This window comes from Terrapene carolina, unplaced genomic scaffold (genome assembly GCF_002925995.2).
Source record: "Terrapene carolina triunguis isolate 2854851 unplaced genomic scaffold, T_m_triunguis-2.0 Scaffold53, whole genome shotgun sequence".
Classification (NCBI taxonomy): Eukaryota; Metazoa; Chordata; order Testudines; family Emydidae; genus Terrapene; species Terrapene triunguis.
In genome coordinates this window covers 13,404,216-13,419,091 of record NW_020664404.1, presented here as the reverse complement: position 1 = coordinate 13,419,091, position 14,876 = coordinate 13,404,216, and the positions used below count along the sequence as shown (strand labels likewise).

At 51.0% G+C, this 14,876-nt stretch overlaps 1 protein-coding gene across 1 annotated transcript in view; it reads right to left on the bottom strand.

The window, feature by feature from the left end:
- TACC1 (transforming acidic coiled-coil containing protein 1) overlaps positions 1-11,897 on the bottom strand; it is a 43,687-nt gene extending 31,790 nt beyond the window's left edge. The window contains exons 1-2 of the mRNA XM_029912766.1: positions 11,417-11,897; positions 10,334-10,449 (exon numbers count right to left, since the gene is read on the bottom strand). Coding sequence (XP_029768626.1) covers positions 10,334-10,449; positions 11,417-11,577 — 277 coding nt within the window. The 5' untranslated portion in view covers positions 11,578-11,897. The remainder of the gene's footprint in view (positions 1-10,333; positions 10,450-11,416) is intronic.
- Positions 11,898-14,876: the final 2,979 nt, after the last annotated feature.

Here is a 14,876-nt window from a genome sequence, read left to right as displayed (position 1 = left end):
CAAGCCCCCTCTGCAGAAATCCTGTCTACGTGTTCATATCGTGCTCAACACTATGCTATCTGAGAGCCTTAATCCCGGATCCTGACCCATGACTTCATCACTGCCGGCCACAACTACTGCAGTTCCCTCCCTCCGTTCGTCTTACTAAATCCTTGACTTTTTAACCTTTTCTTCTCTTTCAGGGGATCCTCATCTGCTCAGACACCTTGAAAACGACAGCTGTCAAGTGTCTAGATGCAGAAGGGACGGTACAGCTGTGAGCTGGGCTGGGAAGGGAGGGGGAAATGCCTGCAGTAATGAAAGCCCATCCTCAACTCTTCTGCATGCCTCTTGCATTTTGGCAAGGGGCATTTGGCCAGATTTCCCAGTACTCAGCACCCATAATTGAAGCCAGAGTTTTAAGTGCTCATCTCCCATTGTAACCCCTATGGCAACCCCCCTGGATGCCTCTGAAAAAATCTGTCCTTGGCTGTGGTGTGCAGAGCTTGTTTGAAAATCTGTAATAGCACGGGAGACTTCAAGGCGCAGTGCTAGTCCTGTGAAGCCAGTACCACGGTCCATGATTCTGTCTCTGGCCAGCCAGTGTAAGCAGTACAGCATCATGTCTGAAATAATGCAAATGTTAATACACTTCACAAGGGAAATATGAATTATGGTAGTCAGGACAGCCCATCTGGCCTGCTAAACACCAAAGCACTCATCTTCGTAAGGACTTTATGTCTATCAAAGTGAGTCTGTGGCTGTTCCATATTTTCTGGCTCCTGAGTGCACTATGGATCAGCAAAAGAAGGTAAACATGGAGCAGAGAAATATCCACATTCCTGCACTAATCCAGGATGCTGAACCAAGCCTGACTCAGCTGGTGGCTTCTGATCTGCATAATTGATCCTCAATATGCTAAAAGCCATGGAAATGAAGCATGAAGGACTGTCTGCACCCCAGGCTGGGGAGGGAATGTCCTCCGCTAGAAACTACCTTCCTGCCCTTGTGAAATACATTACCAAACACAACCACAACGACAGGACCTTTGTGAAGCCGTGACTGTGTAGCTCTCCAAGCCAGCACTGGAGAGGGTCTTCCTCCCACTCGTTAACAGGAAAACTAACCCTTCTTAACAAAGTCCACAGTACTTTACTAGGCCTGTTCTATGATGTAGTGTTTCAGGCTACTGCTGTGGTACCTGTTCCTAAGGAAAGATCTGACCCTAAAATTAAAGGGACACAGGACAGCCACATTTTATACCCCGGGGCGGTGCATTCTCCTTGTAGCCAACGTCTGACAGGCATAAACTTAAATCAGTCTAAATTCATCTACCTTGGGTAAATAAAAGAACAAGCTACTCCATCTCCGTGGAGGTCGCCTCTCTGACCTCTGCTGTGACCCACACCCCTGTGTGAGAGTCGCACGCGGGTTTGGGCTCTGCGTATGAACAACACTTTGGTTACCATCATTTTGAGCTTGGATGTTGAGATTGGCTGGTGTTCCCTCATGGGAAATACTGGTGAACTGACTCTTCTGGGAAGGCACTTCGATTTTGTAATTTGCTCCCTCCTGATGCCCGCCAGAGCCCAGACTTGCTAACCCTTCAGGCTGTGGCAGAGCCCACCTTTTCCCCAAGCACCTGGGGAGCTGGGTTATACTGGAAACAGGAAGTGTGCATTCGGGACGCTGACGGGCTTGCGGCAAATTCCAAATGGCAAGCGATGATCACCGCAAGGCACTGATCATTTGGGTGGAGGACTGTCTTAACTTGATGGGAGGGACAGTGGTCACTAAAATCTAAAAACTGCAAAAACAAACAAACGCAGGGCTGGGGTCAGAGCCCCCAGCACCTGCGGGGCAACAGGGGATGCACTGCTGGGTCTGGGGAACAGCCTATGTGAGAGAGAAAAGCCAGTGGGGCAGTAAAGAGCCACCTTATCTCTTATTCAAAAACCAGACGGAAAACACTTCAACCTCCCTGGTCACTCAATTACAAACCTAAAAGTTGCAATACTCCAACAAAAAAACTTCAAAAACAGACTCCAATGAGAAACTGCTGAATTGGAATTAATTTGCAAACTGGACACCATTAAATTAGGCTTGAATAAAGACGGGGAGTGGATGGGTCATTACACCAAGTAAAACTATTTCCCCATGTTTATTCCCCCTCCCCCCCACTGTTACTCACACCTTCTTGTCAACTGTTGGAAATGGGCCATCCTGATTATCACTACAAAAGATTTTTTCTCCTGCTGATAATAGCCCACCTTAATTGATTAGTCTCGTTATAGCTGGTATGGCAACACCCATTTTTTCATGTTCTCTGTGTATATATATATATATTCCTACTGTATTTTCCACTGCATGCATCCGATGAAGTGGGTTTTAGCCCACGAAAGCTTATGCTCAAATAAACTTGTTAATCTCTAAAGTGCCACAAGTACTCCTCGTTTTTATCTCTGCAGTAGAAATCCCCTCTTCACATTCCCCGAATGCGCATGCCACCCCGCCTCTGAGGTAATCCTGGATTCCAGTTCCGGGGTCTGGCTACCTTGTTAATACCCCACAGGGGACAGCGGTAAGGTGGCAGATGATCCTTGTACACACAGTACATACCCCCTCAGCTGTGTGAGGCCTGGAAAGGCACAGTAGGGCTCTGGCCCTTCAGAACTTGCCCACTCTCACAGCAGCTTTGACTCTCACTGCTTCTCTCCACGGTGTGTCTGAGGGGGTGTGAGGCTCCGTGCTGGTTACGTGATAGGATTATTTTACACGCCATCGGTTTTCCCACTTCACGGCCAGGCTGTACACAGCCCCCTGGTGGATCCTAGGCCCACCCAAACCGCTCCAGAGGGGTGCTGGCTTATCCCCAAAGATCTGTAGCTGGGAGGAGGCCAGGATGGGTAACATTGCTCACCCAAACAGCACTAGGGTTACCAGACAGCAAGTGTGAAAAATCGGGACAGAGGGTGGGGGGTAATAGGAGCCTATATAAGAAAAAGACCCAAATATCGGGACTGTCCCTATAAAATTGGAACATCTGGTCACCCTAAAGCAGCACTGTGTAAGGACAGGGAGTTTGAAAATGCCCCTCCTTGAGCCTAGTGGGCCCCTCTCCACAAGTGTCAAATGGCAACATTATCTCAAGCGTGGGGGTGTTTTGCTGCCATGAGCCATCGGGAAGGCCATTCTCCATGGCGTGCTCCCCTGGGCAGGATGCATACAGGCTTACTATTCAGCAGGGTGTTGGCTGCATAGTTCAAATTCCCCTGTGTAGCCAGTTCATGGCCAGAGCCCACCCTCCTCCCTCCCCAGGGCTCACCCTCCGCAGGGAATCAGTCAGAGGCCGGGGGAGAGGCTTAGTCTAAAGAGTTTTGAAACGAGATGTTCCAACAACAACAAAGCCCAGCAGACCCGATCCAGGCACTGCTCAGTACAAGAGCCCTCTGCTAAGCTCCCAGCACCAGCCAATTTCTCTATTCTGCTTCCACTGACTTTATCTGGGTTGGGAGGGAAGAATAAAAAACTAGTCTCCCAACACTTCATACCCGGCTATACAAACTGGGCCAAATTCATCCCTCTGGCTTTACTAGCCACTATGCAAATGCACTGCAGCCTAATCTGCCTACCCAGTGGACAGCCCAGCCAGAGAGCCCTCCTCCCCCAACCTGGCAGCTGCTCTGCCTCCTCCCTGCATTTCCTTTGACTCCAACGTGCTCGCCCATCAGTGGCGCGTTTTTCAGGAACAATGACACAGGATGCAAAATGCAAGTGACACACAGGGCCTTCCCTGCACTCTGGAGAAGAGTCACTGCAGCAGCAGACGCACGTTCCTGGCAGTCCATCTATCCCTCCAGCTAGCCTGCGAATGAGCCATCCCAATTGCTGCAGTAAATGCAAGCTATTCCTTTTGGGAATGCTTTCCAGCACTGCCCCGGCGTGTGCTGCTCTGCTCCTTACTCAGAGGCCTGTGTGTGCATTTACATTCCAAAGAGAGTCTCTCCTGCCACACGGCCACCCCCACGCTGCTGCTGCGTGAGTCATGTTTGGAGAATGTGCGTGCAGGCTGTGCAAAGACCACCAAGCTCCCCTTCCCTTCCGTGTGCATGGCAGAAGAGCCCAAGTGCGGCACACTCAGCCGATGCTCCTCAAAGCCCAGCTGCTTCACCAGCCTGACTGCGTAGTGCTGGTTTGTATTTAAACTCTACCAAACGCTCTAAAGTGACTTGGAAGGAAACAATTTTACGATTGACAGGCTGCTCCCAACCCGAGCCAGGCGGCAGCGCACACTGACCCGCTGAATGCAGCCAGATCACGACTCCTTTGGGGCAACTCTTCTTACTGACTTCTTCGCTGGCTCCTTTGATCATGAAAAGGGCACCCTAACTCTTCTGTACAGCACGTCAGAGACATGGCCATGCCCCGCAGCCCCATTGTGGGAACAGGCCATGCAGTCTGTGAGCCATTCTCTGTGGCTCTGGAATCCACCGCAGGCCTGGTCACTTTCACATTGCAAGGGAAGATGAATCATTTTGTTAGGGCTTTTCACTCGCCCTCCTGCGGCAGTCAGACCCACGGCTAGGGAGAAAGGCTAGTCTTGGGATTGAGGCACAGAGCTGAAATCCAGGAGATGTGGGGCCGGACTCTCCACTGCCCTGCACCTTGGAAACTGGTGGCAGAATGCTGCCATTCTGACGTGAAACCATACCATGTCCTCATTGCACTGGTACAAACCACTGCACAAGGTGCTGGGCAGTGGAGAACTGGGCCCCTGCGGTTTATCTCCAGTTCTGCCACTGACTTCCTCCGTGACTTCTGGCAATTCACTTCCACTCTCGGAGCCTCAGCTTCACCATCTGCAAAACGCAGCCCCTGATACTCCCCAGCTCACGGGCATAAGGGCTGGAACAGTTTGTACAGTGGGGGTGCTCAGAGCCATTGAACCAAACTGTAAACCCTGTGTGTGATGGAAACCACTTCAAGCTGGGGGGTGCTGCCACACCCTCAGCACCCCTACTTCCAGCACCTATGCTCACTGGGGCAGTGAGGCTTAATGCATTGGGGTTTGGCAAAGCACTTTGAGCCCCCCTTCCCCCCCCGATGGAAGGGGAGATAGAACTGTAAAGCATTTTGTAAAGCAGGGTTTCCCCAGCTTTTTGATACCAGGGACCCGCTGGCTGCCTTCCTAAAGGGTGTCAGAGAGACCGGTGCCAGTCCACAGACGGGTCGTTGGGAGACGCCGATGTAAAGGATCGGCTGTGGGGGTGATGAATGCTGTGCACATGCCTAGCAAGGCGGCAGCGCTGGTCCTGTCAGGGTAATTGGTTTGCAGGATGGAACTGGTGAGCAGGTTCCCTATTTTATGCTCCCTTGAACAGAACGTACATAGAGGGGACTGCAGTGGTGGCCACCTTATACACACGTACAATAACAACAGTACTCGCTAGTCTAGAGAATGAAATGCAACTACTGACTAACCCAAGCACAGCCCCAAACCCCCCATCCTCTGACACTTCCAAATGAGTCAATAAAAACTGGCAGCAGCAACATGCTGCAAAGACCTTGTTCCCTTTTTATTCTACACATTCCAGCCAAATGAACCAGCAATGATTCCCCACAGCCCTGCATGCCAAGTGCCTAGGAGAACAACCCTTTACTATCTATAGCCTTTACATTTGACTCATTCTTTGTGTGCTCCATGTGTCACACACGTCCCTCTTCTTTGGCAGGGCTCAGACACTGAGCAAGCCCGGGATATTTGGACTGCAGACTCAGCTCATACTTTTAAAGCTTTTCTCTGCTGGTTTTTCACTGTTGTTTAACAGACACTGGTCTGTTTTAAGTCAATGTTGCTGTTAAGCATTAGGATACTTGTGAATGGTGCTTTACAAACCAACCAGTGATAATGCTGTTAATATACAGTATAACATGAGCCTGAATCACGGGTAACAGAAGTAAACGCTGGTGAGAGCTGCTACAATCCAGGATCTGTTTTGAGTCCTTCTGCTGTATTCCTTGTGAAAACTAACTCTGTAGGAGAGAAGAAGGAGGTGTCTTTAGAGAGAATAGGGCAGAATTAGGGTCTCTATAGTCCTGGATGATAAAGGAAAAGAGTTAAGAAGATTTTGTGTGGGAAGAGAGAATGAGCCAGTGGCCTGCCCTGACAGATGAGTGGGATGTTCTGTATCTCTGACTCTGACAATGCAGGGTGCCGTGTATCTATCCCTAGTTGGACTGTCTGTGCAACAGGCCTCCCCCATTCAGTGCTTTTGTCCTTACAGGTTTCGTAACCTAATTTTGTTTCTACATACTGATGATATCACAATTTTATGTGGATAAATGAGTTTCTAGTCCCACTAACCCATCTGAGCACTGGGAACGGCTGTGGCATGTCTGTGCATGAAGCCTTCGGACAGCAGCCATTTCCCAAACACTCCTGGCACCCTGGTCTCGCTGTTCCTGATACCTCTGTTGTTTAAACCCTGATAAGCAGTCATTAAACTGGATTGACTCCTGATTATTGTATCAATGACAGCTACCACAGCTCTTGAGCGCCAGGCAGCTCGCGTGCAGACTGTGCTAAATACACTGCCCTCCCAACCTCCCGGGGAACCAAGATGCATTGTTATGAGGAGGGTTTAATGTATGCATTAGCTAAGGTCCAGTAGCCTTATATCCCAGGAAGCCTTCCGAGCATAGTATATGCATCATGAGTGACCTCACTCCATCGTTTCAAGAAACTTCGCTGGAGGGCAATGGATTGAGCCTCCTAACTGACTGTTTTTCAGCTGCGATGTTCAATGTGATACTAAGAGCTTATCCGGACAGAGATGGTGACTGCTACCACTGCTGTGAACTACCGCAGGCCTGTGCCTGCCTCACTCCATCAGCAGTTCCAAATTGCTCCCAGGCCAAGAGCTCCAGAGACCCAAGTCCACGTGGCTGGAGTTGGGTTTGTGTATCCTGGTGAGGTTCGTGTTTTCTAATGGATCTATTTCATCTAGAGCCTGAGGCAGACACAGCTGGCAGCAGCTGAACCCAACAGAGACTACATTTGTCCTAAATCAGTTCCCCAGCATCCTGCCCTGGGGATGTGGTCTATCGGAAAGGGACAAGCTCACCAGGAGCCATCCGTACGAGGTGACCTTCCAACAAGACCTCGGTCCATGTGCCACTCATGCAATTTGCCGCGCATGCCCATGAGGAGCTGGCTCTAGCAGCCAGTGGCAAAACCCCTCCTGTTTACCAGCAGCAGCACCGGTATGTAGCTCGCCCTGGACATTCAGCTGTCAGTGAATGGGAGCATAAATACAACACTTCCTAGACAGTGCAACTGGTTACCCTCCCTTCTCAGCAGCCCCAGCCACATGCCCTGCAGTACAGCCCAGGAACACTGCAGCCTTTGTCCGGGATACCATGAGGAGCCAGTTCATTTGTGCACTGAATTTTGGCCCGGGCAGTAGATTTTAGGAATAGTGCTTCCCGGGAAAATCAGTTGCAAAATGCTGTTCTCTGAGACATTTAAAATGTTTAAGTGTCTCCCTGAGGCCTTGTGCAATGTGCTTCCTTGAGCCAGAGGCCTTGGCTACACTCGCGGATTCACAGCGCTGCCGCAGCAGCGCTGTGAAGCGCGAGTGTAGTCGCGCCGCCAGCGCTGTGAGAGCTCTCTCGCAGCGCTGCAAGTACTCCACCTCCCCGAGGGGAATAGCTTGCAGTGCTGCGAGGGAGCGTGCAGCGCTGCAGGCGCTGATTACACTGGCGCTTTACAGCGCTGCACTCGCTGCGCTCAGGGGGGGTGTTTTTTCACACCCCTGAGCGCAGCAAGTGCAGCGCTGTGAATTGCCAGTGTAGCCAAGGCCAGAGTCTTTGCAGAGATGATCAGAAATCTTGCAAAGAAAATCTCCTGAGAAATCCCACCCTCTGCGCCCCAGAACATCAGCCTACAAATGGAGTAACCTCCGGCTTTTCTAAAAAGTAAAGGATTGCGCTGCTAGCCCTTGGCAGTAAGAGTGCGCGGACCTCTCCACTGAGGCACACAAACAGCACCTGCTGCCAGTCTAGCTGGACTAGCACTAGGGTCTCTGCCCCAGCAATAGCAGGAGACCAGGGTCACTAATGATGGATGGTCCCTCCACTGAAAAGGCCTGGCTGCTGACCCCAGCGCTGACTGCATTCACTGGGTACTGGGGTCCGATGGTGGGCCAGAGTACAGGGAACATCACAATAAGGAGCAGCTCCAACTCTTGAGCTCGACGGAGTCACAGCCTAGAATGTTTCCACCAGTCACAGCGCCCCATTGCCTGAAACAACAACCTAATGGAGCAGAGGTAACCAGCTGCAGCTCGAGGAAGGTGAATTACAAACCCAGCAATCAGCAAACGCCTGTGAGCTAAACACCAGGGCAATGAGTCCGTGTTGGGTGAGGGAGGGCAGAGACTAGATCAGGTCACCAAGCCAGCACTGCGTGCCCAGTGAGAGTGGCTAGTCCCAATGTACACCATGTCCCCAGCTACCCTCTCACCCAGAGACACTGCACTGGGCCGTTCCTACCCTCCTACATATGGCCTTGGAGGTCTACAAGTCACCATGTTCTGATATGATTCAATCACCTGCCCTGCAGATTGGATGGATGAGTGGGGTGTGTGGGGAAGGTCCCACTGAATCCTTTTCACAGATAGCCTTTCACATGGTTTACAAAGCCACCACATTGCAACAAGAAGCAGATGTAGATATGGGATTTGACAACAGCACCAAGTCTCACGGAGGCATTAACCCTGATTTCCACTTAGAAATTCGATCCGGGAGTGTGAAGGGCTGGCTAGCACCCAGTAGTGCAGGGTGGCAGTGTGTGGGAGAGAGCAGATGACTGGAATGAGATGCAGTTATGATACCATTGTATCATGGGATCCTGGTGGATAGCAGCCATAGAGACAGGAAAACCTGACTGGGCAAGGAAGCCCTTGGTTCTCTGCAGCTCTCACTGGCTGTTTTTTAAACAATGAGGATCAGAGATTTTAAGTTTCTAAAATTTTAACAGCGACCATACTGGGGAGAACTAAAACTAATAAAAACTGTTAGTGCATGAGAGGTATGCACATTCCAACCCCTTTTAGGGCCAGCATTTGAACAGAGGTAAATTCAGATAGGATTCCTGGCATTCAGAACTAACATGGCTGTTACTCTTTTTCAGTATATTCAACCTACAGTTTCCTGTCAGAGCAGTGGATTCTGACTACTTCTGCACACAGTTTATACGCAATACCATCCGCACAGCGTGAGATTCCTTGTACAGCTCTGCCAAAGCCCTTCAATGCTGGCTGGTCGGAGCCCCTTCTATTTCAGTGTTAATTCCCCACACCGCACCCCAGCTCTGCCAATACACCTCAGCCGTCACCTGTTATTCTAGATCTGGGCTTACAATGCACAGGCTATCTTGTCAGATTGTCCAGCTGTGCTTCTGTTACCTGGACAAATGCCCAGGAGCAACTAAAGTGAGACACCCAAATCCACTTAATTTGTGACTCAATCAGTCCCGGGTATCCAGAGGTCAATTTCTGTTCATCTCTGCACCGTGACACTGAGATTATAAAATCCCCTTTCCCCATGCAACAAAATCTTAGCTGCAGACGGTAATGAGGAAGGGTTGAGGGATGAAACATCGCATCAACTACTGTGAAAGGGGGCGGAGTTGTGCCATTGCAAACGGCAAAGGGCCTGCCCGCTGAATGGCACCCATCAATCAGCTGACTATCAAGTGACTCCCCAAGCCAACAAGAGACATATTTACCCAGGCGGGGTTTTCAGGAAGGTGTTAGGGAGGGCACTTTGAAAAAGAAGAGTCTGAAAATACCCTTTGCTCCCTTCTATTAGACTGAGCAGCTTCTGGCTGCATGCTGTGCTCTCCATTGTGCCATGGGAAAAAGCCTCAGCTCCTCGGGGTAACTCACAAAACCGGATCTATAAACATCTTCGCCATATTGCCACATTCCCGCTTGCTCTTTATCTCCGCTCCGGGGTAGCGGGTGGGTGTGACCAACTATTGCAAAACAGCCTGATTATAATTGCGCACCACAAGGGCACGAGCTGGGAAATCGAACTGACTCTGTCACATGTCAGTGCAGACCTTGGCCCCTCAAAACTGTTCAATAAATCAACATTTCACTCAACTTAAAATGGCCCTTTGCAGCAGGTGCATAGCCTGGAGCATCTGAATTTAAACTATCCAGCCCAGGAACTGCAAACACCTGGCAAGCATTATTCAAGAGAACAACTTCCCCTCCCCAGCCCCAACCCCTTTTCTGCATCCAAAGCAGAATAAAATGAGACCAGAAGATTCATGGCATCTCTTTACCTTGGGTCCTGGCCTCGGCTGCATCCAATCCCAGTGATGGGTCACAGATCTCCTTTACAGGTGACCGGATTGGGGTTTCTGCTTCAGGGGTCTCAAAATTGCCTTCGGAATCCGAGCTGCCAAGGAGGGGAAAAGAATGAAGAATTACCACTTTCAAGGCTAGCTCCGAAATGCTTCGCATATGTTCCCTAAATATCCAACCAGACTGGATTCCAGCTCCCAGGCCGACCAGCAAATCAACCGATCTGCAGATGACATCCCGTGGCTGGAGTGATTCATTCCCAACACACCATGGTAACCAATGGAAAAGGTAGAGGAGGTGAAACCATGTTACAATCAATTCCCCTTGAAACTTCCCTTCCAGCCTCCTTGCCCCAGATGCCCATCTATCAGAGATTAGTCACATAGCACCATTACACTTTGGTACCTTGCGCACAGATTGTTTTTATGTGAAAACACACACTGGCTATCTCAGCATGGGTCAGTGACCCCTGGGACATGGCACCTCCGATTGGAGCCCCTTCCTCTAAAGCTTCAGCTGCTCTGGATGTTGGGAAGTTCAGAAAACAAGCCTTTACCTGTGTGTTTCATGTCTGCTAGCATTTGCACTGAGACCAGAGAGCACCATGTCAGAGCAGCTGCTGGGACCTGCCGGACTGCTCTGCCACAACTCCCTTCCCCTACGATTGCTGCATCTCTGTGGGACTAAAAAGGGTGCCTGAAATCCACGAAGCTGAACGTTTCCGAAAAGGAGCGCAGATCCCAGGGGGCTGGGAATTAATAACGCTAACACTACACACCGTCTAGGGAGCTGAAGGGAAGGGCAGAATTAGCAAAGGCAGATGCAAATGATGAACATTCAATACACTGAATAGCCAACAAGCTCTTAAGGGAGAAGCTGACAAGCAGGGCAGACGCAGTACATGGGACTTCACGGAGCCACAGCAGAGCATTTTGTCCCTGGAAGGATGCATCGTGCTCTGAATGCCATTACACGTGCAAGTCAGCGGGGACTGGAGATTAATGGGACTGTGACAAGTTCAAAGGCTGAGTCCTAGCAAAGCAGGGATGCTGCATACTTGCCTGAAACTCAATGATTTGGTCTCTGCCTGCGAGTCGTCCTCCTCTATCTCTCGCTCTACCCCACCATCCTCACCGTCTCCAGCACCCCCCCCTCGCACAGCAGACCACGTCCACTTGGCCCACTGGACTGGGGAGAGGATCTGCCAGGGGCTAAACGCCATGAGAGCAGTTTTCCCAGCTCCGGCTGCCAGGGGATTCTTTTCAAAATGGAGGGAAACGGTGACAAACGCCTGTAAATATTTCTAGCTGAGGCACGGATGTGGTTAAAAGTGAACCATCGGATCCCCGCTCTCGGCAGCTTCCTCTGGGGCAGGCTGCCTGCAGAGCTGCGGAGACTCTTCCAGATGCTGCAAGCTCCTGTCGCCGAAACTTAAACAGCGGCGCTGACTTTCACTTCCAAACAATGGCAACAGAAAGGAGCGATTTGTCCCAGATTTCCAAGGCGCTGCACAAACCCTTGTCAGCAGAACCTGCTCCTCCACCTCAGCCGTCTTCGCTCCATCTAAGCCCCCTGAATGCTAGAATCAGCTGGCTGCCAGATCACAGACTGTACATTCTCCAAAGAGCCTCCCCCTCGGACTGTACTACTCTCGCTGGCAGGGAGGGCGCCTGGCTCTGCGCCTCCCATCCTTGTCGCACGGGAAGCTTATTTCCCCTGCTGCTTGGAGACTGGTTGTGACCGATTTGCGGGGTGAAGCGAGCAGACTTCAGGCTTGCTAAGTTAAAAACACCAAGGGGAGAGGCGAATTCAGAGTAACTCCCCCCACCCATGCCATAGCAACAGAGCATCCGCTCTGGGAGTGAGTAATCACTGCCTTGGATTCGGTCACTATTTATCCTCCCTCTCGCTCGCTATAGCCCAGATCTCCTTAGGACCCCAGCTCTTCCAGGTAAATTATAGCTGCACACAGAGACCCCCCCTCCCCCCAGTGCACTTCGAGGAATCTCAGGCTCCTCTCACAGTGGCTCTATTTATCTCGGTACCCAGGGGGGTCAGACACAAAGATGCTGCACCCGATGGAGCTGCCTTGTGTTTTTTCATGCTGTCGTTGAGATGAACTTTCATTCCTGCCCCCCCCCCCCACCTCGCTTTCCCTTCTGCTTTCGCTGGGGTTTCTCTTGCCTTCTTGTCGAGCGGGCGTTTCTGAAGTGAGCTGGCTGACTGGTTAAACATCAGCTCCTCTGCATTTCTGATGGGAGTGGGGGAGCAGCTGGGCTTCTCGGTTCTCTTTTCACCATGCGGCATGTTTGCTGCTTAGGGGCTGCTGCTCAGAGCAGTTCACACGGGCACTGCCCACGGAGGGACCGCTACAGTCCTGCAGAGATCGGGTAATGCTGACCACAAGCATGTGACTGCTTCTGAATGTCTCCCGCACGCCGCTCCTAGAGCCTGGCTGAACACCAGGGGCCCAATTCCCCCTGGCCTCGCCCCATGCGTGGGGTGTAAAATGCGACCGTTCCGCTCTGATAGCATTTGGCACCCATGTTGCAATGGTGTGTAGACGGAGTGCACAGAGGCAGAGGAGGATTGGTCCCAAGGAGCGGGACTCTCCTCTCGCTCGCACCAGTCTAACTCCGCAGAAGTATGCCTCATTTACGCCAGCCTGGGTCAGGGGACTCAGCCCCGGGCAGTATCTGTATCCTGCCACGATACAGCAGGAGGGACTCGATGAGCCAAGAGACCCTGCCAATAACTGCTAACACAGCAAACACGGTGCACTCGTGGGCAAGGGAGTTTCCTCCTCTACCCAGACCCATAGACACTGTGGACAAACAGCACACCTGACTTTCAGGAGGCCACTCTCCCGGACAGGAGTCCCCACGCCCCACCTTCTGCAGGGCATGAGGTTTCCCATCCCAGAGGCAGCACAGACCTCTGGGCCTGGTACAGCCACTGTGGCTGCATGTCCTGCTCCAATGTGGGACCTCCCTGGTTTTTTGAGACCCGACTGGCATTTTAACCACCTCTGAGCAGTGTGGAAATTGAATTGTGGATATGCTTCCACAGCAACATAACAACTAGAGATCCTCAGCGGGCGTAGGTCCTCAGCAGGCCCTGCGTCTCTCCGACATGCCAAAAGAAAACACGGTTCTGCTGCGCAGGAGTGTTAGAGTGGCCCACTTAAAAGAGGTGAAGATGTCTTTGATATCTGAAGAGCAGAATTAATCCCCCCACCCTCTTGCCAGCCCCCAGACAGATACTGTCTCCCCCCTTGTGCATGCCTAGTCATTGGGAATAGTAGTAGAGGCGAGGTCAGCCTGGCAGCCGTCTCTGGGCTTGCAAGCTTACATAGGGTGCTGACCCTCAGCCATATGCCTGAGCACAGGCCCAGGCCTGCAACTGTTGGCCAAACAAAGAGAAAAGGGTATATTGGCCACGGGCTATTTCTAAGGTTCTGTGCTCTGCCCATGCAGAAGGAACAGACTCGTGGTCTTACTATCCAAACCACAAGCATGCACTATACCAGCTCTTCAGAAAGCACACACTGTCCTCACTCCACCCGAAAGGTCACCAGCATGTGGGTAGAGCAGGGAGCTGGGCAGTGGTATCTGAACAGTAACTGGGGCAAACCCCTGCCCTAGACACTTTCCAGGGAAATTCTGGCTCCATTAGCTTGGGTTGATATTTGAGGCTTTTAAAACCTCCCTGGAGGAGCCTTCCCAGGGCAAACCATTTATTTATTAAAGAAAGGTGTTTTTAAAAGAGATCTCAGCCTCGCCTTGGGATGTGACCAAATTCCCTGCGAAAATAAGCTGAGCCAGTAAACACTAGCCAGGTGATAACTCTCCATAAACAAATGCCTCTGAAGCAGTCCCTTGGGAATCTTCCCATAAAGTGGGATCAGGCTCTAAGAATCATCAGAGCTTAGACCGACTGTCCTGAGTTCATTACTTCCCACACATCAGCGAGAGGTGGACCAGGTTCCCGACACCTCCCAGATTCACAAAGTGCCAGGGTGGAATGCACAGGAATTTGGCAGCAGGTTTGTTACAAATTCTGGCATTATCAGCTTTGAGTCAATTGCTGCTAGGACAATCTCAGCCTTCCAGAGCAGAATGTTTGCAGATGAAGATCCAAGCTGCGGGGCGAAATCTTTGCATTACCTTGGAGGAAAGGTTTGTGTTTCAGAGTTGACTCATCCACCTTCTTCCCCCACCACTTCCAGAAACATTTCGGGCAAAGGGATGACAATTGGAACAAAAGCTGTGAAACTCAGCTCAGTGCAATGCACAGAAGTAATACTGGCCTTGAACAATTCTACACAGTCTGCATGTGACAGGCCAGGATCACAGATAGCGTGCAACTATTCTGTAAATTAGCAGCTAATTGCAATAGTCAGGAATGCTTTCACATGAGCATAGGAATACCAGATACCACAGCATAGGTGATACCAAATCAGACCAGTGGTCTGTCTAGTCTAGTGACTGTCTCTAACGCTGGCCAGCATCAGATGTTCAA